This window comes from Haliaeetus albicilla, chromosome 2 (assembly GCF_947461875.1).
Source record: "Haliaeetus albicilla chromosome 2, bHalAlb1.1, whole genome shotgun sequence".
NCBI classification, from domain to species: Eukaryota; Metazoa; Chordata; class Aves; order Accipitriformes; family Accipitridae; genus Haliaeetus; species Haliaeetus albicilla.
The window spans coordinates 77,599,066-77,625,626 of NC_091484.1; the positions used below are offsets into that span (position 1 = coordinate 77,599,066).

Sequence of the window (26,561 nt, forward strand, 5' to 3'; positions counted from 1 at the left end):
CTACAGCCTATTCTTCTGTTCCCATTTTACCTCTAGTTTGGGACACTCAGTGTTACATGGCTAATGACCTTTTTTTTTTTTTTTTTCCCTATTTTTGCATTTTGCTGTTCTGGTGTGACCCTAATAGATAAAGGAAAGCTACAATAATGTAATTTGTTGTAGTTATTCTTATGACTTGACTCCTTCACATCTACTGGTGATCTGAATCTGTATGTTTAAATCCCACATCCATCCATGCCCTTCTCTGTGAAGGGAAAAATGGGGCTGTTGTGTAACATTAGGAATGCATTTTTTTCTAACAGAAAATTGTTCTTCATCATGGGTGAGATCCAGGTCCTGCTGAAGTCAACACAGATCTTTCTTTTGTGTGTAATGGGTGTTGGGGAAACATCTTAGTGCTACAGAAAGACATAGAAGATCAGAACCATTAACCATCACCTCTCTTCTTCGTTACATCACCAAGGTCTTCTCTTTCCTTGCACAGCAGATCTCAGCCTTAAGTTGGCTTGTTTCTTTGTGCTCTAGATAAATACTGTGAGCAGATTTCCTTCCCTCTTCATGCTCTGAGGTTCAGGCTGACTATTCCAACAACCCAAATGCTTTTTGTTCACAGTGACTTCTCTAATCCAGGTGCAGCTTGCGATCCACCCTTCCCAAGTGTGTTATACCAGATATATGCAGGACAACAACCGGTCAAGGCTAAACACAGCCTGTGCCATTCACAACCTCCCTCTACCTGCTCAAACCTCCCCATGTGAATGAGCGATTTTGCTCACAGAAACCGAGCTCCTCCTCAACCTCAGGCTGGGGCAGCGACTCAAGACAAGTAGAAGCAATTATAATGTGGGTAATAGATGAGCCCGGTTCTGACCCAGCTCAGACCCAATGCTTGCCTGACATACTCGGTGCTTATCCAACATGCTTGGGGAAGTACACTGAAGTCTCATGTGTCTAAGAAAAGAACTTTTGCTTCAGCTCAGAGAACAACCCTTCAGATAGCACCTCCTGCCTGATCACGCTCTTTGGGTGCGTTACTCTCAATAAATTTGGCTGCCTAAAGCAATTCCCCAGACAAAAGTGGACGTATGAGCTCCCTCCTTGGAGAGGGCCTTCAGTGGAGACAGCTTCAGAAGGTGATTTATTCTTTCTCTGGATTACCTCTTAGGCTGGGTGGATCTCCTACGGAGATACCCACTGTCCTCTACTGACCCATTGCATTCTTCTCTAGAGAGCTTAGGCACTTAACTTTCACAGAGCTAAAAGCAGGTAAGATGAAGGATTTTCCTATTTCGCATTCTGTCACCCCTCTGGGTGCTGTTCCAGATGACTTGATGAGAACCTCTCCTGCACTGTGGTGCAAAGGCGTGAGGTTCCTTTCCAGTATAGTTTCGCGTTTTTAATCATTTCAATTTATTACTCTGACCTCGGTGTTAGATGACGAGTTAGGACCCAAAGCATCACTCCAAACGTTCTTACCCTTGACAGTAATAACCGCACTACTTTTAGCTGCTCCAGCCTCACACTCATATCTGCCACTGTCTCTTTCTTCTGCCCTGTGAATGACAAGCTTGGCTTCAAATCCCAACCGGCTGATGTTATACTTGGAAGAATTCCTAAGGCTCTTCCCATCTTTGCACCACTTTACAGGGCTGTCTGATTTGGAGGTTTCACAGTGAAGGATCACATCCTCTCCCTCAGTGACTTCAGTATCAAGGAGCTCCTTTGTGAAGATGCAGGGCTTCTCTAGAATCACATAAAAACCATCTGAGATGTTTCAGAAGAGGTGTGGATTTTCAGATCACAAGTAATCTGTGAGATTTATACCCAAGATTATTTTTATCAAAACTACAGGTCAAGGTTAGTAACAAATAATTTGTTGTTCATGACTATAAAGCCCTTGGGAAGGTACCAGTCATGCCATAAAGTGTCGTTCAGTAAATACGTAATGCCATCTGGGAAAAACTGAGAAGACAATATCCCCGTTGAAGAACATAAATAAGATCTCTCTCACATCTAGCTAAATAGGAACAAGATGGAGGCAAGATTTTCCCAATCCCTTTTCCATGTGAGCTGATTAGTTTGAACCTTCTAACTGAATGTGGAAAAGTTAATTCTGCATAAAGTGAGGTGTGATACAGATTTCTCAAAGCCACTCATCTAGAGCAGGTCTCATCTCATCATTATGAGTCCTCTAAAAACCAGGCAGGTAGCTCAAACTGGTCATGTAGGATGTCTCTATAACTGCTGGAAGATGAGCGACACCTCCAGAGACCAGATATGCACTTCCAAAATAGGTCATTAGGACAGAGAAGATGAACTGCTCTTTGGAAGTGCTTGTCTTTCCACACAGCTTATAGAAGTGGCCTAAACTAGATACCAATAGCTAAACTGGCCAAGGTAGATCTTATCCCCCCTAGCTTAATGCTTTTTAATTCATAAAAATCCAATCAATCAGGAGACCAAAACCTGGTTTTGGTACTATAGTGTCACATATTAGCATTACCAAAAGGAATCAGCTTTTTCAAATAAGACCTTTAATTTACCTCCAGAAATAATCTGTTTGCATTTCTGTAGCATGGCAAAATTTGGGCAATTTTTTTTTTTTTTTTTCAAAATTTGAAAAAGCCCTTTGCAAGAAATGTGGCAATTCTGAAAAGAATGAGAATATGATCTGACACAGTGGAGACTGTGTGTTTTACACTCTGGGTATGAGAAATATTTATGTTTCCAGTAAGAAAACACCTCTCTAATCCTGAGGTCTTGGACTGTCTGGCATTCATTTTATTCCTTCGCTATAGAAGTAGACTAACACTGCAGTTTTAACTCAGTTTAACTTTTCCAGATAAAACAATTCATTGTCAAGAAGGAATAGCAGAGAACACACGTAATGTTGCCTTTCAAACAATGAAAACTAAATTAAAAACATATTGGTTGAACTTTTTCTTTTCCCCTTAAACTAATTGATTTCTCCTCATTTATCATCACCCTATCAGCTCGGCTCAAGGAAAACTGGGCAAAGCATCCAATGTACCATCACTACAGTATAACATTACCATCTAAGGTCCAGTAAACACTCTGAGAGTTGCCCAGGATTACCACGTATTCATTCCCCAGCCCTACCTTCATTATATAGGTAATGCTATTCTTGAACGTACACAGATATACATATGATAGGGCCATATTTGTAGCATTTTTGTTCTTTTTTTCACCTACCCACACTAACCCATACTTATTTCTATGCATTCTTTCCTCTCCTGAAGTTTTTATGATTGAATTACCTTTAACAACCAAACTGGCAGATGTTTTCTTATCACCAGCTTCAAATGTAATGACCCCCGAGTCCTTCAGTGAGAGTTTTTTCAGCATTAGCAGGTGATATCCACCAGGCTGAGACTCGATCTCATTAAGTTCATTGGTATGGAGTGGGGTTTTATCCAAAAACCACTGCACTTTGCTATAGTCTACAGGAGAGATTCTGCATTTAAACACGGCAGATTCTCCCTCTAACACAGTGACATCTTCCAGGTCTTCTGTTATTAGCACTTTCTGGCCTGAAAGGAACATAGATATATCAATTACAGGAATCTTCAGTTACTAGCATAAAAATTGATACGGAAAACTCCAAGATTCCCCATGTGAGTATTTCAAGAAAGAAATATGTTCATGATACAGAAGACTGAAACACAATTCCACTGTTACGGAACACAAAAACCATTCACAGGAAGATAATATATATAGGACACACACCAAAATAGGATGAAGACAACTTCAAAGCACCAGAACACATATAGCAAAAAAAGTAGCCAGTACAATGCAAATCCAGCATCATAAAGTTTCTCTTAATGAAACTACCTGGAAAGGCTGAAAGGATGCATCTCTGACAGCATCACTGGGCTCTAGACATCACTAAGCAGATGATCCCTTCTGTGACAACCCCTCTGATTTTCTAGAGCAAATATAACTTGCTTTCTATGGGATAGGACCACCCAGCCCCCACCTTCTTTGAGCTTAGTCCAACCATAAACACAGTGGGAAGTGGAGGGAGTGTCTGACTGCAGCTTTAGTAAAAAGAAACAAAACAACAGCCCTGAAAACCTGCCTGTATAGACATAGATAGATATACACCTAACTATAAATAAATAAATAAAATAAGTTTATCACTGTATGCAGAGATATATCTGATCTTGCTCCTACTTAGAAAACCAGTACAGGGAATTTTTTTACTTTCATCTTGAGCTTTGCGACAGACAAGTATTTCTTCACTCAGAAAAGTTGGTGTTAGAAACCTCGCCGCGAGTTCAGGTAGCTCAGATCCTGAGGCCATGGTGGGGATTAAGCACACTTCTTTCTTTGCTTCTCAAGGCTGCTCTAGCAGATGATCAGAGGTGGAGGAGCCTGGCTTTATTCCTTAGTCTTTAAGAACTAACTATAATAATTAATAAGTGGACACCGCCACTGCATCTCCATGTGACTGTTCTTGAGTCATTCCTCCTATTCTCTTCATTGTTTCATCATTTTACTTCAGGACATGGTTTAGTGGGCATGGTTAATGGTTGGACTCGATGATCTTGAAGGTCTTTTCCAACCTAAATGATTCTATGATTCTATTCTATGATTCCATCATTTTCAGCTCAAGGGTTTCTCCCAGTCAGGGCTCCGGTGAGGGAACTGTGTGGAACAGTAACAACCCGACCTCACTCCTTCCCCTTAAACACTACCCTGCTGTTAGCATTGGCCACCACAGCTCATTTACAGCCATAGCATCAAATAAAAGCTGCTGGGCTGTACTCTTCAGTTGGAGATTGGGTTGTACTCTTCATCTCTAAGGGGCAGAGGGACATTAAGCACTTAAAGATCCCTGGACCACTCATTCACCCATCCCCTCCTGGAAACAACTACTGGAAAGAGGCATAAAGGGACATAGAGAAAAGCCTGGAGGCAGAATAATTTTTCCCTCATCTAATAGCAGGCACTCTGAATCATATCCATCGTGTGTACACGCAGGAACGCCAGCCTCTCCTCACATCAGTATTTGGGGTTTTAAGTCATACCCAAAGTACTCCAGGTATAATTGCTTCAAATTGACAAATTGCTCTGCATGTCCAGCTCCATGTTGCTATATTTTTGTCCAAATGTCCTGTGCATATACATCATGAGTGAGGTGGAGCCAGAAATCAGTGGACCCGCTACCCATATGCTGAGAAACAGATCTGCCTACACATATGATGTTTCCTGTTGGAGAAATGCAATGTACAATCATATTCCTCTCATGCGTACCTTGCACGACTAGCTTGGCTCTGGACTGGGCATCACCAATGTCGCAGGTGTAAGTATCACTGTCATTTTTCTCCAAGTTCTTTATGGTCAGCTGGAGGATTTGTCCTTTCTGTGTGATCTCGTATTTCCTGCTGGTCCTGAGTTCAGCTATGCCTTTCCTCCAGACTACAGAGGATGCAGCTTTCTCACTCTGGCACATAAAAACTGCAGTTCCACTTTCATCAGCTTTCAGATCTGAAAGTTCCTTGACAAAATAATTGGGTTTTTCTGGAAGGAAAAAAAAAAAAAAAAAAAGAGAGAGACAGAGACAGATTTGTTACCCAAACAAGTCCTGAGCATACAGAGTGGTCTTGAATGCCCTCTGCCCCTACTTGTAGAGTCACAGAATGTAGAATCATAAAATCGTTTAGGTTGAAAAAGACCCTCAAGATCATAAAATCCAACCATAAGTCTAAAACTGCCAGGTCCACCATTAAACCATGTCCCTAAGTGCCACATCTACACATCTTTTAAATACACCCAGGGATGGTGATTCAACCACTTCCCTGGGCAGCCTGTTCCAGTGCTTGACAACCCTTTTGGGGGAGAAGTTTTTCCTAATATCCAATCTAAACCTCCCCTGGCACAACTTGAGGCTGTTTCCTCTCATCCTATGAGATGGAATGGATCTAACAAGATCACCAGGTCCACATTCTGTCACAGGACAGAGCAGGTAAAATATTTCCAGGAAAGTTTAATGCCATTGCACAGGTACTGGTGAGGTCTCATCTTAGAGACCATACATAGTTTTGATCACCCATATTCAAAAAAGTCTATTTCAAATTGCCATTTTTGAATGGCTCGTTACATAGGACATAAGATTCTTCAGTACCTACAAGGTGTTTTTTCAGAGGTTTTTTTTTTTAAAAGCTTTTAATCCATGACATTTTTTGAAAACTAAAAATTGATCCTGTTTAGGGAGATGATAGAAGAGAATATCTCCCACAGGTTGTAGAGATTTACCCCAACCTCTGTGCATGCCAGCCCCTGTGCATGCTTCAACTGACCTTGCACCGTGATCCTGGCTTTTGTTTTAGAGACCTCTGTCTCACAGGTGTACTCCCCACTGTCCTTGACTGTGGAGTCATGGATGATCAGAATGGCCTGTGTTCCCTCTTGGTGCAAGTCATATTTCTGGCTTTTTCGGATTGCTTTGCCATCCTTGTACCACCTGATGCTCACATCAGGTTTCGACAATTCGCAGCTCACGCTGATGTCCTGCCCCGCTGTGGATGTTTTATCCTCCAGCTGTTTTGTAATCTCAGTAGGTTTTTCTGAAGAGAGGGGAAAAAAAAAAGGCAACTTTGAATAAAAATCATGATCACTATACAGCTGGGGTTTTTGCAATTCAAATATCCAGCAGGTTCCCCAATGAATGATTCATATTATGTTAGGGAAGGGAAAAGCAGTCTTGCTCTTTAGTACATATTAAATGCAGTTATGAGCTCTCAGTGAATATTAATGATTGCTTACAGGAACTAAGGACTTGTCCTGATGGCATCCATTTCAGGGGATGTCATTTTGTCATCACTGAAGCTACTGTAGGCATGCACTTAGGGTGGGATCTATCTCACTAAATATAGATATCTATGCTATAGAGATAACTAGCAGAGGCACTCCCTCCAGGGCCACACTGCAGCCAGCAGTGATCTGCTAAGTAGAGGCAATGGACTTCAAGGAACAATTTCTTTTGGCTTAAAATAGGTCTAATTGTGCATAATGAACCATGTCTGAAAACTACCTGTTTCTTCTCTCCACTGACTACCTAGGGAACCTTGGGTGATTATCTCCGATGCACATAGTCTGGGTAGTAATTGTCTGTACAATTACACTACCCAGTGTATTCTGCAGTTCTCAAATATCTATTAAAAAATGTCAGCTTTTCACTTGTTTTTAAGGAAAAACCTCAGTGCTTCAAGGCTCACAGAGAAGGCTGCTATTCACTTTGATCACAAGAGTTTGCCTTCATGGCTTACTGACGTACCTTATGAAAAGACACCCGAGAAATCAAACTCCAGAACCTTTCTGATCTCATTACCTTTTACAACTAGAGAAGCCTTGGAGATTAGACCACGGGCAGTGAAAACGACTTCTCCAGAATCATCAGGAATCACACTTTTGATATTGAGCGTATATTTCCGACCCGTGTTAGAGGCTTTAAATCGCCCACCACTTTTCACTTTGCTCCCATTCAGCGTCCAGTTGAAGTCATCAATGCTTTCATGGGACAAAATACACTCAAAAGTGCAATCTTCTCCCTCCTGGATTTCAGTGTTCTTCAGCCGTTTGGTGATGCCAATGTTCAGTTCTGGAAGACAAAAAGTAGGTTAATACAAGGAGAAAAGGCTTTTATGATTGATGTGAGTAGTAATATTGACATTTTTAGCTCATAGACCAGTTTATCTACTGGATTGACAGGACACCACTGCATTCCTTATGGATGTATTTGACATGGGAAGGATTTCTCAGACATTATCCACTCAGAATTATCACAAAGCTATGGAAAAAGGGACATGTGAATCTCCTGGATTTCTCTGGAAGGAGTGCATGAAGAACAGGTCACCTAGTGGAGAAGACTCAAGATTCAATAAGCTAGAGGGGAGAAAAGCTATCAGACAGGAAGCCTCTGGATGTTGTGTGAGGTTTTTCTCCATGCTGGTATGAGAAATGGGATGTTCATATTTGTTAACTTGTTAACATCCTACCCACCCTGGTGTTCAAAATCAGACAAATTCAAAATTTGTCTCATCAATATGAGTTTGAAAGCCATGAACAATTCTCTTTGCTTCAAACAGCCACAAGGATTAGAGGACAGGCTGAACTGCTGGGTTCTTCAATAGGCAATGTTGTCCTACTTTTGTGTTCCCACGATGGACTCTGAATTAACAGCTCAAATATGTGAAACACAAGCTGCTTGGGGTTTTTTGCAGTGTTTTGGGTTTTTTTTGTTGGGCTTTTTTTCTGAGAAATTATTTGCTCTTCTGGAAGGATTTCTGCACAGTGGGGATGTTCAGGAAGGAAACATTGTCACTACATTCTTGATTTTCACTGAAACACCAGATATACTTACATCAAAGAGTAACACAGATTGTTCAGGCATCACCGTGTGAGACTTACGGAGTCTCATATAGGTGTGAGACAAAGTGACCAAGCCCACCCATATTTGCAGAACCCCTTGCCTGGCCATCATCTACAATACTTACCCTGAACGCTGACCTTTGACTTGGCAACGTCAGTGCCAATATCACAGGTGTATAAACCTGCATCTGTCTTTTCAAGGTCATGGATAAGGAGGCACAGGGTCTTCCCAGACTGTATCTGCTCATACTTGTTACTAGAAGTGAGTTTCACACCATCCTTTTTCCAAACAGGTTTGACCTTCTCTTTGGAGACTTCGCATTCCAGTTTAATCATGCCTCGCTCCTCACCAAAAACATCATCCAAGGACTTCATGAAGACAGCAGGCTTCTCTGAAGATTAATGGGCAAAACAGAGAACAACCAGGATATTTAAGTGGAGACATTTTTGGTTGCTACCAAATATTTAAAGAGAGCTTAAGTTAACCCTTGGCAATGCTGCTGATACTAATGCAGAACCTAAAGCAGTCTCACACCTCATGATTGGAATGAGTTTTAGGGAAATCAGAATTTATTAATGGGAGGATGCAGGGAAGGAGAGAGCAGCCTACATTGCCGTGGACGGGTAGTGGCATTCAGTGCTGTAATCATGGTCTCTCTTTTGACTGTGCACCTATGAGATTGCAAGGTCTCCTTTTTTCTCTGTGTTGGAGCATCTGTCAGGTACAGGAGATCCCATCACAGAGAATGGGGCTTGGAGCAGATGTGTAGGGCCCTAATGAAAGCCAGAGGGACAGCTATGGAATAGCTACTTAATAAGACAGACTAAGTTTAAGGAAGACCTTGTCTGCATCGTGGAGGAGCAGAAAATATTCTCTGGGAACATCCTTTCTCATTGCAGCAGTCTACAAGTGGAAAGGGGTCAGGTGGTTAGAGGAAAAATGTGTGAAGAGAAGTAATTGGGATGTAGGTCTTCTAAAGCCAGAGAGCTGGCACTGCCGTTTCATGAAGCAGGATTCATGCAGTAGGGGCAGCAATAAAAGGATGTGCTGCATATTCTCCTCGCTCTTCTGAACAATTTTGCCCTTGCCTCTTTGTTTTATTGATTCTCTTTATCTAGTTGAAAATATATTTGACACTGAATATATTTATACAGGAGAAATTTCTGACCAGATATAAAAGAAAGAAGGAAGAGGACATCCTGCAGACTCTCTGAGTTGATAGATTAAAGGAGTCAAAATATTCAGACTCTGGGAAGAACAAATTAGTCATGAGCAGGAGGCAAAATGCAAAGGAAATCAGAGAGATGATTCTCTAAGAGGATACAGAAGATGTCAGACTGAGTTTCAGAGAGAATGGCTCAGAACAATTCCCACTCATGTTTCCAGATACATGAAGGAGTTAATTTAGGATAACAAATCACTGTGACTTACCTGAGCATGCATGTATGGGTGTGCTGCTAAAGAAAATGTGATTTTGAAATTTTGGTGAGAGTTTCACCTCATGTTTCTAACATGCCTAAAATAATTCATGCAACTTACTGTGGCTTAGCTGATGCACAGGAACATGTTAAACCACAGCAACTAAGATGTTTGACCAAATTTTAAGGCATATTAAGGACAGCAGCAAACTGCCTTCTCTTTGCTGAATCAGTCCAACTCCAGAACTGATCTACTGAAAGGTGTGCCCTACCCTTGGAGGTACACTGAAGCTCAGCTTCTTGTAGACAAAAATCTTTATCAACAACAGTTTATAGGCTATATACTACTGAAGATACCTACAAGAAAAGGAAATGGCTCTTGGGACTGTCTTGATGACAAGTAACAGGATGTTAAATAGCTATGGAAACTTTTGGCAGGAGACCAATACAGTCTTCCTTAGAAAAATCATCAGCTACAGTTAGAAACTTACACTGGAAGAAGAAAGCCCTTGCACACTTATTGCTCGGCCCCAGAGAGGCGAAGCTTACGAGCAGGAATGCTGCATCGATGTGGTAAATAAGAGCTCCTTTGCGTCTCTTATTTACATTCAGGAGGTGCGTGATCATGACCCACCTATCACCTTCAGACGCACGCTCTCTGACACCTTGTCTGACTTCATGGTCACTGTGCCAGCGTCCTCAGGCTTGACGTGCTTCATCGTCAGCGTGTAGCAATTGCCAGCATTCCTGATGTCATTGAAATTGTTGGTGTAAAGGAGGGTGCCGTTGAGGAACCATTCCACATCCTCGTCGTCATGAGACAGCTCGCAGGAGAAGACGGCGGAACTCTCTTCTTCAATTTCCACATCCTGCAGGTGTTTGAGTACTTCTACGTTGCGGGCTGTAGGAAACCAAGGTGCACCATCACCACTGTTATCGTAAATCAGGACTGCTACCACAAATAGATTTCATAGTGGTTAGAGTTTATTTGATGATTTAGTCTGGTCTCCTGTACACCATGGGTTATTACATTTCGTTTACTTGGTTCTGCATTTGGTTCAACAAAACCCCATCCATTAAAAACACTATATTGTCCGGAACCCTCAATTCTCTTTTCACATGTAAAAATGTTTTGGGGTTTTTTTTTTTTCTTTTTATTTTAAAAGTAAGTCTTTCTAAAATGGTAATAACATCAAAGTGATGCCTAAATACCCCACAGAGCTCCAATTCCTGTGTGCTCATCACTGCACATACACATACACTTTATAACTAAATTGTCCCTGACTCACTGCCAGGGAAGCACAGAGGATGAGGTAGAATATTATTATGAATAAGAAACATATAGCAGATATAAAAGCTGGCACAGTGGTCAGGAAATGGAAACCACAACCAAGATCACCAGAATCAGAGGCCTGTAGCAGTTTAACACAAAGGATATTTTTAGCTAGAAGTACCAGAGTTCTAGTTCCTTGGTTGAAATGGAAAATAATGTGGCTTGAGAAAGACACGTGAATTTCTGCCTTACCCAGATGGTGCCCATCCACATGCATTACCTACTTCATGGCAAGTGCTGGAATTCCGTATAATGGAATATCAGTACAGTGCATAATAAGACCGTTCACTTAAGATACTGCATTTATATAAAATTAGCAGAAGATAACTGTGGGAATCTACCTCTACTCAAGAAGAGAAACCCAGAGTGAAATACTGAACCATAAAGACATGCGACAGGCAAGCCCTCCCGCTGAAAATCGTTCCTACCTTCAACGGTCAACGTGGCTTCGGTCTCCGCGTTTCCAGCCCTGCACTTGTACACACCAGCGTCTTCGGGCTTCACCTTCAATATCTTCAGCTCTGCCGAATGCTGCTCCCGCTTGATTTTGTACTTCTCGGAGGGCTCAATGGGTGTGTGGTCCTTGAACCACTTCACAACCTTTGGAGAAGGCCTGAAGTCGCAGGACAGGATGACTGAATGGCGCTCCAGAGCTGTCTTGTCCTCCATCTTCCTGGTGATCTGTATGTGGTAATCTGCAAAGCAGGGTTGGGAAGGAAGAAAGGATCAATCTGAAGAAGAGGAAAGATTCTAATTTGTATTATTTCATGCCAATTAATTTCATGTCTGTCATTCACAACTGTTTTGTGAATTGCTCGGATGATGCTACAGGTTTCTGTTACAGAGCTGACTTGCTTTGAAGCTAAACCAACATGATCTACAGGGAATGCTGGTTTCTATAAGATAAAACTTTACATTAACTACCAAATGCATGGTCCTGTTCTGGTTCAGTGCTTACTGAACTGCTCTCTAATTAAAGTTTTCAATGCAAGTAAGAGCAAATTAAAGACAAAACAAGGACTTCAGGATGTGATTGGAGATATTTACTATGGTGACAGCAGAAGATAAAAAGCCTTGAAGCTTTGTCCCAGATCAAGTCAATGACAAAATGGATTAAGTAAATGAGCTATCAAACTTGTCTAGTTCAGAAATGGGACAAAATAAACTCTCCTGGCAAATTTCATCTGTTTTGTCCTCTTTGGTAAAGTCAAGAAGAAAACAAACAAAACAAAACAAACCCACCAGTCTTAGCTCGATAGGTTTGAATACTGGGCTTGAATACCAGGCACACCAAACTCGTTTAGTCAGATCCCTTCCTAAGACATTGCTGTCATTTCATGCATTCATTGTTGTGCCCAACAACTTGTAATTGGGAACTAAGCGGATCTTCCAGGTACACATACATTTCCAAGACCCCAGGCAGTGGAGCCTGCACATTAGACAGTGTGTTTGAAAAATTACTTTCCAGGTACTGTGAGAGGGATGATCTCTCATGATCTAATTCAAACCAGGACATATCACATTACCTCTGACAAGCAAGTTTGCTGTGGATTTTGATTTGCCAATGGAGAACTGAACGGTGCCTGTCATATCAGCACTGGTTTTCAGTATTATCAGCCTGTGGATGGTGTCTTCTTGCTGCATTATAATGTTTCTGCCAGCCTGTAAGACTTCTCCACGTAGAGACCATTTGGGGGGTTTCACGGATGGAATGGATATCTCGCATTCAAACTTGGCTTCTTCAGGCTCAGTCACATCCTCATCACACAACTCCTTTACAATACTAATGGATTGCTCTGGATGAAGGATGGAATGGGAAAGCAGGGATTTAGGAGTCATGAAAGAACTCTTCTGTTAGCATCCTGCACACTCATGCCGTCTTTACTGCACTTGAATACTGCACTTATTGGCTCAAAAGGCTTTAAAACATTCTTTTTGCATAAAAATAAACATATATTGCTAGTCACAGGTCAGACAGTGAGACTGTGACACTGCCTCAAGAGAATCCAAATCTCCTGATTCCCAGTCCTATTTCTAAAGCCACCTTCCAACTCTGATATCAAGCACTTGGCACTATATAAAATGGAAAAGAAGGTTCTTTGAAATGCAGGGACTGATAATAGGAAAGACTTTGGCTAGCTACAGCAACTTTTCTCTGAATAACAAACTTTCTCTAATACATCTGTTAAACTACTCTGGAACAGGAATTTCCTTAAGAGAATGTACCATGTATTCATTTTCTAGGATGTTCCTGCCCTTATAATCCTAAAAGGAAGCAATATCAGTGGACTTCAGAAGAAATCAACACTGAATTAAAATAGTTTTAAAGTGGTATTTGTGTTTTCAAAGTAAATGACAAGGGTTTTTTCAAAGCCAATCCTCCTTCCAATCCATTCTAGAAGGGAAAAATTGGTTTACTACCTTCAACAAAGAAATTAGCACTGCTTTTGTCATCAAAGGCGTCACAAGTGTACGTGTCTTCATCTTCATAATCTGCATCATTGATGATGAGTTTCCGATAGACACCATCGCTCACAATTTCGTATTTGTCACTGGGGTGAATTTCAACGTCCTTTTTGTACCACCTCACTTTGGCATTGGCACGAGACACCTGGCACTCCAGGAAACCCCGATGTTTTTCAAGAGCAATCTTATCTCGTAAAGGTTTCACAATTTTTACAGGCAGCTCTAAAAGAAGTAAAAAAAGATGGAATAATCAGTACAGTTTCCACAAAAGGTACCAAGTAAAAACTTACTAGCAATTTCTTTTACGGTCAGTTATGTGGACAATGACAGGAATCCCCGCTATGCTAAGCACTCAACTAACACACAGTAAGTGAAGAGCTAATGAAAGGAAAACTTTTTATGCCTATTTTACTACTTGGACAGCTGAACTTCCAGGGACTGATCTCAGATTTCCTGAGCTCCTCATCAGTATGTTAATTCAAATGTCTTCCTTCTCCCCATCTCTATCACACTGTTTAAGTTAAACACAAAAAAATGCTGTATTCTTTTTTTAAACATACATCAGAAAGAAAATGCAGGAGAAAGTCAAACTACAGCTTTTTGCCCCTTAAAGTTCAAACATGACTTTTAATGTCTTAGGGTACAAAATCAACCTTCTAAGAAAATAAACTGTATTATTTAACAAAAGTAAATTCCCAGCAGTGAAGCTGATATTTCACATGCAGTAAGTCGGCAGGAGGTTTTTTCCCCTGAAAGTTCTAGGTGGTGTTTAACTTTCTTCATGTTAGAAGTGGGGGAAGTTGATTGGTTTGTAGCATGAGAGAGCTTAAGCAGTATTGGCTTGAAAAGCATAATTACCTTTTACAGTAAGCTGGGCACAAGATTCTGCTTTTTCTGCAACAAATTTGATCTCTGCTGCGTCTTCGACTTGGACGCACATGTAAGTCAGTGAATAGGTCCTTCCTGAGAACAGACACACAACCAGACATAACTTCCCCTGAGCAAACAGCTTCACTCTCCAAGACACGCTGCCAGGCTGAGCATCGCCCATCTGGTTTTGGTGCTTCACCACCTGCTATCACAGCAGCAAGACCAACCATTCCCCTATGTCTATGTCCCTGTATCAAAGGATAACCTAACCTCAGCTCCTCCAAGGACTGACTGTATGTGGTCCCCACCATCTAGAAACTAATTGAAACCGAAGGATTCCACCCAATGTGAGATGATACAAATTCCTACCTACTGGTGGCAGCATGGGATGGTGGGATGACACCAACTTTGCCTTGTTAAAGTTCTCACCGTGGCACTGTCCCAGCCTAGTTGCATCCCCAAAACAAATGGGGAACTCTCTGCTGAACCTTCTTAACTTGATTTTGGAGGTCAAACTCTTCTGCCTAGTCTCCCATACCAGCACATACTCCAACCCACCCCCATTCAAGAATGAGATCCCACTTTTTCATCCTACCGTCTTGACGCATTCTAATATTGTCGGCAGCCTTCATCTTGTTGTCATTTTTGTACCATTGGGTTTGGACCTCATCGTGTGAAATCTCACAGACGAAAGATGCACTCTCATATTCATTCACTTCCACATCTTCCAGTGGTTTAACAATCTTGATATCTCGGGCTGTGAAATTATAGAGACAAATATTTATTTGGGGTTTCTCCATAACTGAGTGTTGTGTGTTTACCTCCTGCATAATTACATGGAAAAAAAATGGGACTTGTTTTATTCTAGACCAGCCTCCCTTCCTGGGTAGTTTCTCTCTTCAACACAGTAAATCTATTTTATGCTTGAACCTACAGGTAAAATTACCAGCTACAGTGGAGCTCACTGCAAGAGGATTTTATGGTTGCTGGAACTTTACACAGGTTTTAAAAGAAGTCAAACATATCAATGAAAGAAAATCTGCCAAGGAAAACTAAACTCAAGGATACAATCTTTTGTGTCACTATAAACCTGTCTCATTCACATGCTTCTCTGCATGCTCTCCTCCTACTCCCCTGCTTGTGCGTCTGGACTCTGTCAGCCACAGGGACCTCAGCCACATGTTTTACCTAGGAGATACCTTTTCTTCAGAGTCCCCTGAACTCAGTATAAACCTCTTTAACTCTGCAACTTTGCACTAATTTATGTCAGAACTGGCCCGTATTTCTGTGCTCCTGCAGTCCTTTCTTTTTGAAAAGGAAAGCCTTGATACACCTTTGGTTAGCTTCAGGACCAGAGTTCAAATGCAAATCAGCCAGCATTCAAATAGCAACCCATCCCAGTCACAAAGTCAGGGAGAAAATGGGGAGTTCAACACAGCAATGGAACGGGACAGATGTTTATGAAGATATTGCTGAACCCAAGTGGCCACATGAGGACAGCATCTAGTAAGCAATAAGAAAAAGCTGATCTGTCTTTTCAGATGTCCTTCTGGAAAATAACATCTGCCAGGGCACAGCAGACCTGTCCGTTCAGTAACTGGCCTTTAGCACTAGCTTATGTCTGGTGCTTCGGAGCCTGGTGACAAAATACAACCGGTGCTTGACCAGTTGCACAGCGCAACACACGGAGGGAAAAACTGTCTTGAGCATAAAGGAGAGGTGCAGTCAGAAATCATGACCCTTTCCTTAGTATTTACAACATAGGGCACTTCTTGAGATCATACCCAAGGCTCGTCCAGTCCCTATTCAGGCAAAGTACCCCTGTGATAATGGCAGAAGCTAAACCAAACCATGTCAGCACCAGCCATTGAATCCCTGCTTTGTGCCAGGTGGTCTGGTATTTGCTAAATTGCCAATCTAGAAACACCATTCAAATTCCAAAGACCAGAAATCACTTATGGTAAATGGAAAACTAAGTTAGCACCTCTTCCAAAAATACTCCTCTAAGGATAGAGCAAGCACAGGACAGCTCTGCCAGCACTTTCTTGCTAGGAAGAGAAAGTTATCCAAAATGAGTAATTGCGAAATACTCAAACTGTCCGTGAAGCACTTCTTGCTGTGTAGTCAAAATACTACAGTAGATGTGATTTGCTATTTCAGTCAAACATACCATGAACCTTTAGGGTAGCTGATGTCTTGTCTTCAGCTGCTTCACATGTATAGGTTCCCTGGTCTTCATATTCACACTTGTGAATAATGAGGCTTCTCTTATTTCCCTGGGAAATAATCCCCACTTTTTTACTTTGCTGGAGCTCCTTCCCATCCTAGAAGGGAAAAGGCCAAACCAGATCACCATCAATTCTTCTACATCTGCAGTGAGCAAAACAAACTTTCAGATCTATGCTCAATTCACCTGTCTCATTGGACTTAATGGAACTGTGCTTACTGGAACATATGCTGAAACTTAAGCACAGTGCAAAGTCTTCAAGAAGTAGGAATGGCTGAAGAACATGCATAATTTCTGGTTGATCTTGGACACCTATTTGAAGGCTTAAGGCACTATACAGGGTTGGCAATAAGCTTCTTCAGACATTACCTTGAAGAAATGCCATTATCTCCATTTAAGGGAAGTATCAGCTGAGCCCCGAGGAAGGTACGTGAAATGCCTGAGCTGATCCCCAAAATGGGGTGCAAAGGGAATTGAGGCTTCACCTTAAGTCAGAGTTCCCAATGAGGCTATAAATCCTGGGTGAGACGTGCTAGGCATGAAATAAAGCACAAGGCTGCATTGCTATCAACAGCAGCGCTCACGTTCTGTGCAAGAACAGAAAAAAACTTTCAGCCTGATAAACACACCCAGTAAATAAATAACAGAGATTGACGAACTGAGGAAGTAAATGAACATAAGGACAAGAGAGCAATGCTAAAAGCTGTATAGCAAAGGCTCAGACTCACGTCCCATGGAAGTGAAATTAAGGGCTCTCATTCCCTTCCAGAGAAGTCAGAAACTGAAATACCACTATCCGTTAAGTGCTGTACCTTGAACCACTTAACATCCACGTTGGGCCTGGACAGCTCACACTCGAATGTGACCTTGTCCTTCTGAGTTACACTGATGTCTACCAAAGGTTTGCTGATTTTCACAGGCAGTTCTGCAAAAAAAAGGAGAAAGTCCAGTTAGAGGGGAATTAGGTCTCCAGGACCATCTGACACAAGCAATAATGAACAGGCAGAGCCTAGCTTCCATGCTTAATAAATCTTGTGACAACAAAATCGTATTGTTTTGAGCACATTATCACGAGTTGTTCTGTAGACAATGATGTTACAATAATCCTGTTAACGTTAGAAGGAGACGTTACTGATGATGGTCCAGTGCTTAACATCCTTTGCAGTTACAAGGAAAGCTTGTTCCTCTCTCAAAAGCTCACGCTGTGGGTCGGGAGAAGACAAGCACGTCCCACACCAACCAGGGCCTGAGACTTTTGGGTCTGCGTACCTGTCACAGTGAGCCTCCCTGATGAATGAATGCCATCTGCTTTGAAGGAGATGAGTCCTGCATCTTCAAGAGTCACCGAAGAGAGAGTCAGCGAATGTTTCTTCCCCAGGACACCAATACTGACATTCGGTGAAGGCTTCAGCCGAACGCCATCCTTCTGCCAGATCCCTTCCACGTCCTCATGCGATACCTCCACCTCGAAGGTGACGGTCCCTTTCTCGGAGACTTGGAGAGACTGAAGACCTTTCACCAGCTTGATCTGCCTCACTGAAAAACAACAAGGAGATGTTGGAGATCTCACACCGACAGCTGTGAAACAGCCTGAGGACTTCCAAAATAGATTATTTCCCTATTCCTCATGCAAGTACATGCCAATTAATTGGTATCTGCCAATTAAACAACCACCTTTGCGGGAAATAAAACCTGTTCATGACCATACTGCTAGCATGGCTGCTATTCTTAAAATGGATACTTTCAGCTGGGACAAACAATTCAGCCAAAAGTTACAAAAAAAGGGCAAACTGGCCCTTTTCCTAGCAAGATCCACCACACTCACTGTCTATGCCAGAAATGAGCTTTGAAGTTGCACACACACGTACATACAGAGGAGAAGGGGCATCCCTGTGTTGGGCGAGGTGGTCACCAACAACTCTTCAGAAAGAAACACTTTAGAAGAAGATAACACTGTTATTTACACTGGGACCTTGCTCTCTGTGCTCAAACATCTCCTGGTGGCATCTTCCCCTATGCCACACGGGGGACGATAGGGAACAAACTATTTCTCCAAAGGTCCCACAGAGGTGATACGAATAGACTATGAGTTTGTTTAGATTGGATCTTAGGAAAAATTTCTTGACTGAAAGGGTTGTCAGGCATTGGAACAGGCTGCCCAGAGAAGTGGTGGAGTCACCATCCCTGGAGGCGTTCAAAAACCACGTAGACGTGGCATTTCAGGACATGGTTTAGTGGCCATGGTGGTGTTGGGTAGACTGTTGGACTCAATGATCTTAGAGGTCTTTTCCAAACTTAATGATTTGATTTGATTTAAGAAACTGGGTAGAAGCTCAGTACTGCTCTCCCCAGGAGGGGAGTGGTGGTGGACTCCATGGAATGCCAGCTCCTTACGCCTTTCCTGTCCTCTCTGTTGCTGTTACACCTCACAGCAGGTTTACAGAGGAACATAGGCAACTTTTGCAGGATCCTCTCTAATTCCTCTCTCAAGGAAACCACACTGATTCCTCTCTCGCGGTCTTCTCCAAGGTCATAATGACTTAAACACAAATTTGCCCCAAGGACATGTCTTGAACCAGACAAACGAGGGGAATGCAGACACCTCCAGGAGCTTGTTCTTTGCTTCCCAAACTAAGACACCAGCTCTCCTGACTTTGCTCACTAAAAGTTTCACCATTCCCTGATTTCTGAATTGATTTTGCAGCTGGTCCCTATCACCCCAGGGTGTCTTATTCTCTAAACTGAACACAGTGTACCTGCTACTGTCTAACCTTTCCTCTAGGTTAATAGATACTCCAGGCCCTCAAACAGTGAACGGACTGAGGATCAAACTGAAATTATTCCTAGGAGATAGTGAAAGGGACTTGCAAAAACATTAACTAAATAGCATAGCCATGTCTAACTCAGTCAGTGGCCTCCTGGATATATCCTCACCTGGTGTAGTACATAACACAGGGAAAAAGAAAAAAAAAAAAAAAAAAAAGAGGAAAAAAATAACTTTTTCAAAGGTCTTGTCATAAAGCAGCAACAGTTGGGGAATGGTAGAACTCTTACAGGATTTATTTTAATAGACAATATTTTGTGTCCAGAGATTTGAAATTTCATACTCATGTTCCCAGTATAATTTTTGCTATAATTAATTGACCTAATTATGCTTTTCCCTGCTGAAAGCTTAGAGGTGTATCAGGGGAAGAACCACTTTACCCATGACTTACTTATTTAAGTCTTCCACAAACATCTCCTCCTGGTCACAAATAAAAATATTCAGCCACATCTATTATTGGTTTGAGCAGCTCATTTTCTTCTAGGATCTGCTGGCATCTTAAGACCAGAACAGATGCTTATCTTTTGATGAAGCAACTTTTATACTGGAGTAAATCAACAGATTTTCACATAGCTATTCCTTATATACCTTGCTCTGAAAGCAATCTCAAACCAAACAGTATCAGTCCAGCTTTGTGTTTTTTAAATAAAGGTCCTCTAAAATCAGGCTGCTTAACCTGAAGTTGAGCACCAAACACTAGTGGCTCTATTCCCCAGACTGTGAGCATTTAAAGAACTTCTTGTGACCTCAATGTAAGCTCTAACACATTCCACTGAAAAGAGGACATTTGCTTAAATGCCAAAAAAAATGGAGCATAATTTTAGACTTCTACTTGGAGCCCGGCTTTTGCTGTAAAGCAGTGTGAGAGCTCGGTGTTGTCTCAGCTGGAGGACTCGGATGCAGAATACATTTAGTCTAGTGAGATTCTCATATATGTCCCCTTCCCTGCTGCATCTCATAACTAAGGCTTGGATGATCATATGCAAAAAGAATTCCCTGCTACAGTGAGCTGATTCCCCTTTTTGATCACGGTCCCTCTCAGATCACCTTGAGTTTCCATCACTGCAAGAAACTATCTCATTTCTTCAACAGAGGAGCTACTTTTTACAGTGACACTAAGCATAAGTGATGAGAATGCAGCTGGGTGACTGGGAAGCACAAAGCAAAATCCTCTTTCTCCATCAGAATAGGAAGTTTATAAACCAGAGACAGATACACAATTATGCTTGCATGACTCACCTTGCACAAAACACTGTTGACAGCTATCAGGACTACCCAATTACTTCCTATATAAATACTATTCCATCATTTTTGTTTTTACCACTTGGCTATAGCGACAGTCGGTGCCTAAAAACAGGTGTAATTGAGTCTACAGTCAATTGCTGAAACATTGCGCTGGAAGGAAAAAGAGTATCGTCCAGAGTCTGAAAAAAATGCCTTGGGGGGCAACGTGTGAAAGAGGATGAAGCAGCAAACTGCAGCAGTACTGCACTGCATTCTTCCCACACATTGTGGCTTTATCTTCTGTGGACCCAGTTCATCCAATTTAACTGAGATAGTAAACCTGAGTCTAGCTCTAAATCAGGATCATAGTCACGCATGGTTCCTTGAATACTCAGACACTCCAGAAGGTAATTCAGTATATCTAAGACTTTAAACGCTCTCTGGAGGTATTGTCTTCTCTCTGTTAGCTGCAGAAGGAGCTGAAAGTAATGTGCTAGATTGAGGTTTCATGAATCCACAACTAATCATCCAGCTGCTAGTCACTGCTAATGTCTGTTTTTTTCTAGAGCTATTCAGTTCAGCAAAAAAAGATGAGCAACCACCAATAGAAATGATAACTGCCTCGTATCGGGATGCTAAAGCAGTGGGGTTTTGACAACTGTCAGCCAGGAAGATTTTGAAAATGAAGGTGTCTTCGCAGTACATGGAAGTGATTTGACAAGCCCTGCTCTGTGTGAGGCAGTCTGTCATCAATTTTTGCTATCTTTGATTCCATCAGAAGACCGCAAGATTATAAGGCTGGAAAGACCTAGAAAAATCATCTAGCCCTTCTCTTGCACTCTAGGACACACTCAGCTCTTTACATCATCCTAGACAGATCTTTCATTAACCTTTTCTTAAACCCATGATGGAGGCTCCAAGACCTCTCCAGACAACCTATTCAGTCATCCAACCATTAAAACCGGTTTTTATTGTATAACCTGGATCTTTCTTGTTGCGGCTGAAGTCCATTATTTCCTGTCATTATTTCCACATGGAGAACAGATTGTTCCCTTCCACTTTATAACAGCCTTTTAGGTACTCAAAGTCTGTTATCAAGTCCTTCCTTACCTATTATTCATGACTTACACAGCACCAATTGGTGGCAGGGGCTTTACAGGCAAAATTAGATAGTCCTTAAGTGCTTAAATCCTGTCTTCATCTATCCTGTAACAATCAGGACAAAAGGATGTAGGAAAAAGGACAGAAGTACAACAGGGCTACAGCTAAGACACCATTAGCTTACTTGAAAGGGCAGCACCCTCACATAAAAGGTTTGTTCTTGTAGGTTTTTTAACCCTAACTGAATATAAAGAGACATTCTGAAAGACATGGTGTGTGGAAAAGAATTAGGGCAATGGATGGGCTGAAAAGGGAATGGTTTGCTAAAAGCCACACAAAGGAAAAAAACCAGAGTGTACCAGAGAGTGAGAAATCTCAGAGGAAAGAGAAGAACCAGCTAAGCTTAACAGTCAACAGCATGACTGAAAGCTGGTAGGATAAGATGAAGGCAACAGGCACCAGCCAGCCATTCTCTGATTACTACCCTTGATTTCACCTCCTCCTAGTCATTTGACTGGTGGCCAAGCCCATGTGTCCCTGTGTCCCCATGGCAGGTGGAGGAGTCAGTGGCCATTATGATAATGGAAGAAACCAGAATCCACCTCCAAACCCTGTCCAGGGTATTTATAGAACTGGAGATCATTCAACTCACTTTCCACATTGATCTTGGCTTGGGTCTTGTCATCAGGACTCTCACAGCAGTAGAAGCCCCTGTCTGCAAAGGTGATGTCTTTAACCACCAAGGTATGCTTTGTTCCCTCAGCTTTGAGCTCTATTTTTTCACTGGGCTTCAATATGATGCTGTTCCTCATCCACTTCACCTCTGCAGGCTTGGTCAGCTCTACCTCCAAGGTCACTGTGTCCTTCTCTTCAACTGTTCTGGGCTCCAGTTTCTTCTTGAATGAGATTGAGGCCTCTGCCAAAGGAAAAGAAATATTAGTAGGAATGTAGAGGATCCAGAAAAAAGGTTTTCAGAGAAAATTAAAATGGTGGCTCATGTATCTCCAGTCTCAATGCATTCTGGGCATCCCTATTTAATTTCCCTGCTGCTAACATAATCAGTCAGATGGAAGGCCACATACATAAAACAACATAGGTCATAACATCAGTGGCAGCCCGTCAAAGGGGCATTATCGCCTCTTACCTCGGACTCTGAGGTTGGCTGTGCTTTTGACACCCTCAGCATTGGCGGAGATTTCAGCTGCATCTTCCAGGGTCAGATCAGTGATGGTGAGGCTGTGGTTGGTGTCCTTCTGCGAGATCACGTACTTCTTGCTGGCTTCAATCTTGACACCATTCCTGAGCCAAGTGACCACGGCATCACTGGGAGAGACGGTGCACTTGAACACAGCCTCTTTTCCTTCCTCAGAGACCACGCTGTTGAGAGTCGTAATGAATTTCACCACTCTGGGAGCTGACGGATAGGGATAAAACATTTAGGAGCATGTCTTTGAGACATGGCATAAGTACCTTCAAAGAGCCAAAAGCTTCGATGATTTTACTGTAAGTAATAAAAACTGATGCTTCTGATAAGTGATCACAATAATGGGTCATCACTTTTCCCATGTCTGAGTAAGTTTTGTGTATAAAGATGACAGAAAAGAGTGGCAAAGAGGGGGGAAAAATCCCATCTTAGATTTGGGGCAGTTAATTCCAGCCTCAAATACAAAATGAAGGTCAATTTGCCCACATATTAAGAGACCTGAGCTCAACAGGTCACAAAATCTTTATGTTCTTCACGAATAGAGGCTGAGAGAAGTGGAGTGTTGTATTTTGCTGTCAACACGGGAGACAGCACAAACACATCAACAAACTCAACTTTGCAGAGCTGTAACAGCTGAGGACAAAACCAAGGATCCCTCTACACTGTCACCATTAGAGACCTACCTTTGGGGGTGATGGTAATGCTGCTCTTGTCATCTCTGGACTCGCAGGAGTACTCTCCCTCATCCTCAGCCCGGATCCCTGTTATTGTCAGGGTTCGTTTGATGCCCTCCTCATGAATCTGGAAACGTCTGCTGGGCTTGATCTCAACGCCATTCCTGCGCCACACCACCTTCCCTTTGGCGTGGCTCACATCACAGGTCAAAGAGACGCTGCCTCCAATCTCGGCATTAACAGCTTCAAGTTTTTTGGCAAACTTCACTGGGATTTCTGAGATCCAGAAGAAGGAAAAATTATGAGAACGGAAAAGATAAGAAACCGGTTCTAAGAAACTGGTTCTGGCCAACTTTAAAAGAACCAAACAAAAAACCTAACCCCAGAACATATTTAGGGATCAGGGTAGACAAAAACAAACCAGAAAGGTGGAAATTTAGGGAGATTCCTTTGACATGGTATTTTAATAGCACTATCATTCTGTAAAGCAAGAACAGTATTAAAACATGGTTGGGTGTTGCCTTCCTTTCTTTCTAATCTTTTACCTGACGATACCATGTGGTGTTTTTTCATCGGAGCCTGATTTGCCTGACTAAGTGTAAGAATCTGTACGGATGCATAAGCCCCAGCCACCTTTGTCTCTTCTGTCACTGGAGACACAACCAAGGGAGTCAGAGAAATCCAGGGTGTGATTTCTCTCATCCTAAAGGAGACATTTCAAGAGATGGGATGTATCATGACCTGTTAGCAGCCACTCCTCTGCAATGACTCCAAAGGGAGCTGAGGGAGTGCAACGCAGCTGCAGACATCTCCGCTGTAAGCGTTTAAAGAAAAAGGAGCAGGCCTTTGCAGTGGGACATCACCCGTCTCATGTCCATCTGTGGACCAGCTGTATTTCTTCCTTCTTGTCAATTTATAGCCTTAGCCTTGACTAAGGAACAGCATCCCAGGTGCACCATCCCATGAACAGAGTAGGACACAATTCAGGTCCCGTCTCCCCGTGTGACTAAGTCACAAATCTCCTCCTCACACAACATCCCTCCACATCCTCATCAGCTTTGTCAGGCTGGTGAGCAGAGTGGAGAAGAGCTAAGGCTCCGCCATGCCCCAGCTACTGGGGTTGGGAGGAGACACAAACAGCGCAATGAGAGTAGGGAGCAGACACCAAGAGAAGCACCCGTCGTAGGCTTCCTTGTTCCCCCGAGTGGCCAGCAAAGGACAAAAATTGGGTATTTGGAAGGAGGAGAACTTTGCTGGCCCATGGTGGGGCAGCTGCAACAGCAATCCAAGCCTTGAGGTTGGAACAGTTTTAGAGAAAGTTTGGACTTCACCTCCGTCCCACCATGAGAGAAGTATAGCTGTTGGGTTGGGATGTGACCTGTGTGCTGCTCTCTGCTCACCTTTCACCTGTACTTTGAATTCCTGCTTGTCGTTCTTTGTCTGGCATGTGTACACAGCAGTGTCTGTGCTCTCAGCCAGGTTCACTGTCAGCGTCCTGGATGCCTCCTCACTCTTGATCTCGTATTTCTTGCTCGCCTTGATTTCTGTTCCATCCTTGAACCACTTTACTACAGCAGTTTCAGGTGTTACTGAAGTAGTCAGTGTGAAGCTTTCATGTTCTTGAACAATGAGAGGCTCTTTCTGGACAACTTTCTTTTCAAATTTAGCCTCTGGTTCTAGGAAAGACATTAAAATAGGAAAACTAATAACTTAATGCTCAAATCCTTAACACAGCAGTTTTCTATTACTCTCTCTTCATGACTCACAACACCAGCTCATCCATAATCTGTGACAATCCAGGGAATATGGCTGAATATTTGTGGCTGGTATAAACTTTTGCTGAGCAGGAAGAAAGAAAATGATCTGTCAGGCAACCCAGAGCTTCTGCTTAGAAGAGAAGCAAAGGAAAGGAAATGCAAATACACATTTTATCCGCTGCCCACAAAAAGCTTGTTTCTTAGAAGTAAAATGACTTATATAATTCTTTCATCTCTCATTTTTAGGATTTTAGATCAAATTAAGAAGAAATATTAATGTGCTAAACCTGAATTTATGGCTTGTTTTCTGTTTGCTCTACTACCCTTCTCTTGGCCTCTTCTCTATCTTGCACAACACTTTGTTGCAGCAGACCAGCTTTTCTTAGTCACCTTTCTCCATAGCTCTCTTGCTGCTCTTCAAAACTTCCCACTTTCAACTCTCCACCATTGTAACAGATTGGGAGATGAGGTGCGCGAAGGGGATAAGCAAAAAACTATACAGCGTTTTCATAGCCAAAAAAAGTCTTCAGCCAGATTTCCCACCTCTACGCTGCTAAATTAAAAAGGCCAAAATAATGTGTGATGTGGTTCATTGATGTTGCTCCAGGGGAAACGATGGCTGCACCGTGGCTGCTGGACAGGGAATATCCAGTTTTCCTCTAAGCCACACAGATTGCTGCTTAGCACCTCAAAATGAGTACTCACCAGTTGGTTCCAACTTGAAAGTCAGCTTCTGGCCTGCAGCCTCACAGATATATTCTCCAGCATCTTTCTTCTCCAGCTGCTCTATAACCAGGCGCCGGGTTTTGCCCGCAGTTTCTATTTTGAATTTTCTAGAGGAAATAAGCAGTCTTCCATCCTTATACCATTTCACTTCAGTTGTATCCTCTGCTACCTCACAGCTGAGGGTGGCACTTTCTGTCAGGACAGCATTCACCTCCTTCTGGACCTTTTCCTGGTTTATAAATGCAGGTTTTGGCTCTGAGTGCAGAAAAGGAAGAAAATATTGATTGAGAGATTAAAGTGAGATCAATCTTACAGATTTCTGTGCACAGGTTTGGAAAATAT

At 42.3% G+C, this 26,561-nt stretch overlaps 1 protein-coding gene across 22 annotated transcripts in view; it reads right to left on the bottom strand.

Annotated features, from left to right (window-relative positions):
• OBSCN (obscurin, cytoskeletal calmodulin and titin-interacting RhoGEF) overlaps window positions 1–26,561 on the bottom strand; it is a 187,726-nt gene that overhangs the window by 114,035 nt on the left and 47,130 nt on the right. For 19 of the 22 annotated variants that reach the window (XR_011323776.1, XM_069778342.1, XM_069778336.1 and 16 more), the window contains 20 exons: window positions 26,199–26,474; window positions 25,137–25,412; window positions 23,746–24,012; window positions 23,003–23,272; window positions 22,511–22,774; window positions 17,979–18,245; window positions 17,522–17,634; window positions 16,653–16,806; window positions 15,078–15,239; window positions 14,471–14,575; window positions 13,568–13,834; window positions 12,673–12,942; window positions 11,575–11,841; window positions 10,448–10,714; window positions 8,520–8,786; window positions 7,355–7,624; window positions 6,324–6,590; window positions 5,278–5,544; window positions 3,279–3,551; window positions 1,477–1,743 (listed from right to left, as the gene is read on the bottom strand). Coding sequence is in view for 21 of the 22 variants with exons in the window: in XM_069778342.1 (XP_069634443.1) it covers window positions 1,477–1,743; window positions 3,279–3,551; window positions 5,278–5,544; window positions 6,324–6,590; window positions 7,355–7,624; window positions 8,520–8,786; window positions 10,448–10,714; window positions 11,575–11,841; window positions 12,673–12,942; window positions 13,568–13,834; window positions 14,471–14,575; window positions 15,078–15,239; window positions 16,653–16,806; window positions 17,522–17,634; window positions 17,979–18,245; window positions 22,511–22,774; window positions 23,003–23,272; window positions 23,746–24,012; window positions 25,137–25,412; window positions 26,199–26,474 (4,836 nt within the window). In the remaining variant the exon portion in view is untranslated. The remainder of the gene's footprint in view (window positions 1–1,476; window positions 1,744–3,278; window positions 3,552–5,277; window positions 5,545–6,323; window positions 6,591–7,354; window positions 7,625–8,519; window positions 8,787–10,447; window positions 10,715–11,574; window positions 11,842–12,672; window positions 12,943–13,567; window positions 13,835–14,470; window positions 14,576–15,077; window positions 15,240–16,652; window positions 16,807–17,521; window positions 17,635–17,978; window positions 18,246–22,510; window positions 22,775–23,002; window positions 23,273–23,745; window positions 24,013–25,136; window positions 25,413–26,198; window positions 26,475–26,561) is intronic. The other 3 variants (XM_069778332.1, XM_069778352.1, XM_069778340.1) reach the window with 2 other exon arrangements.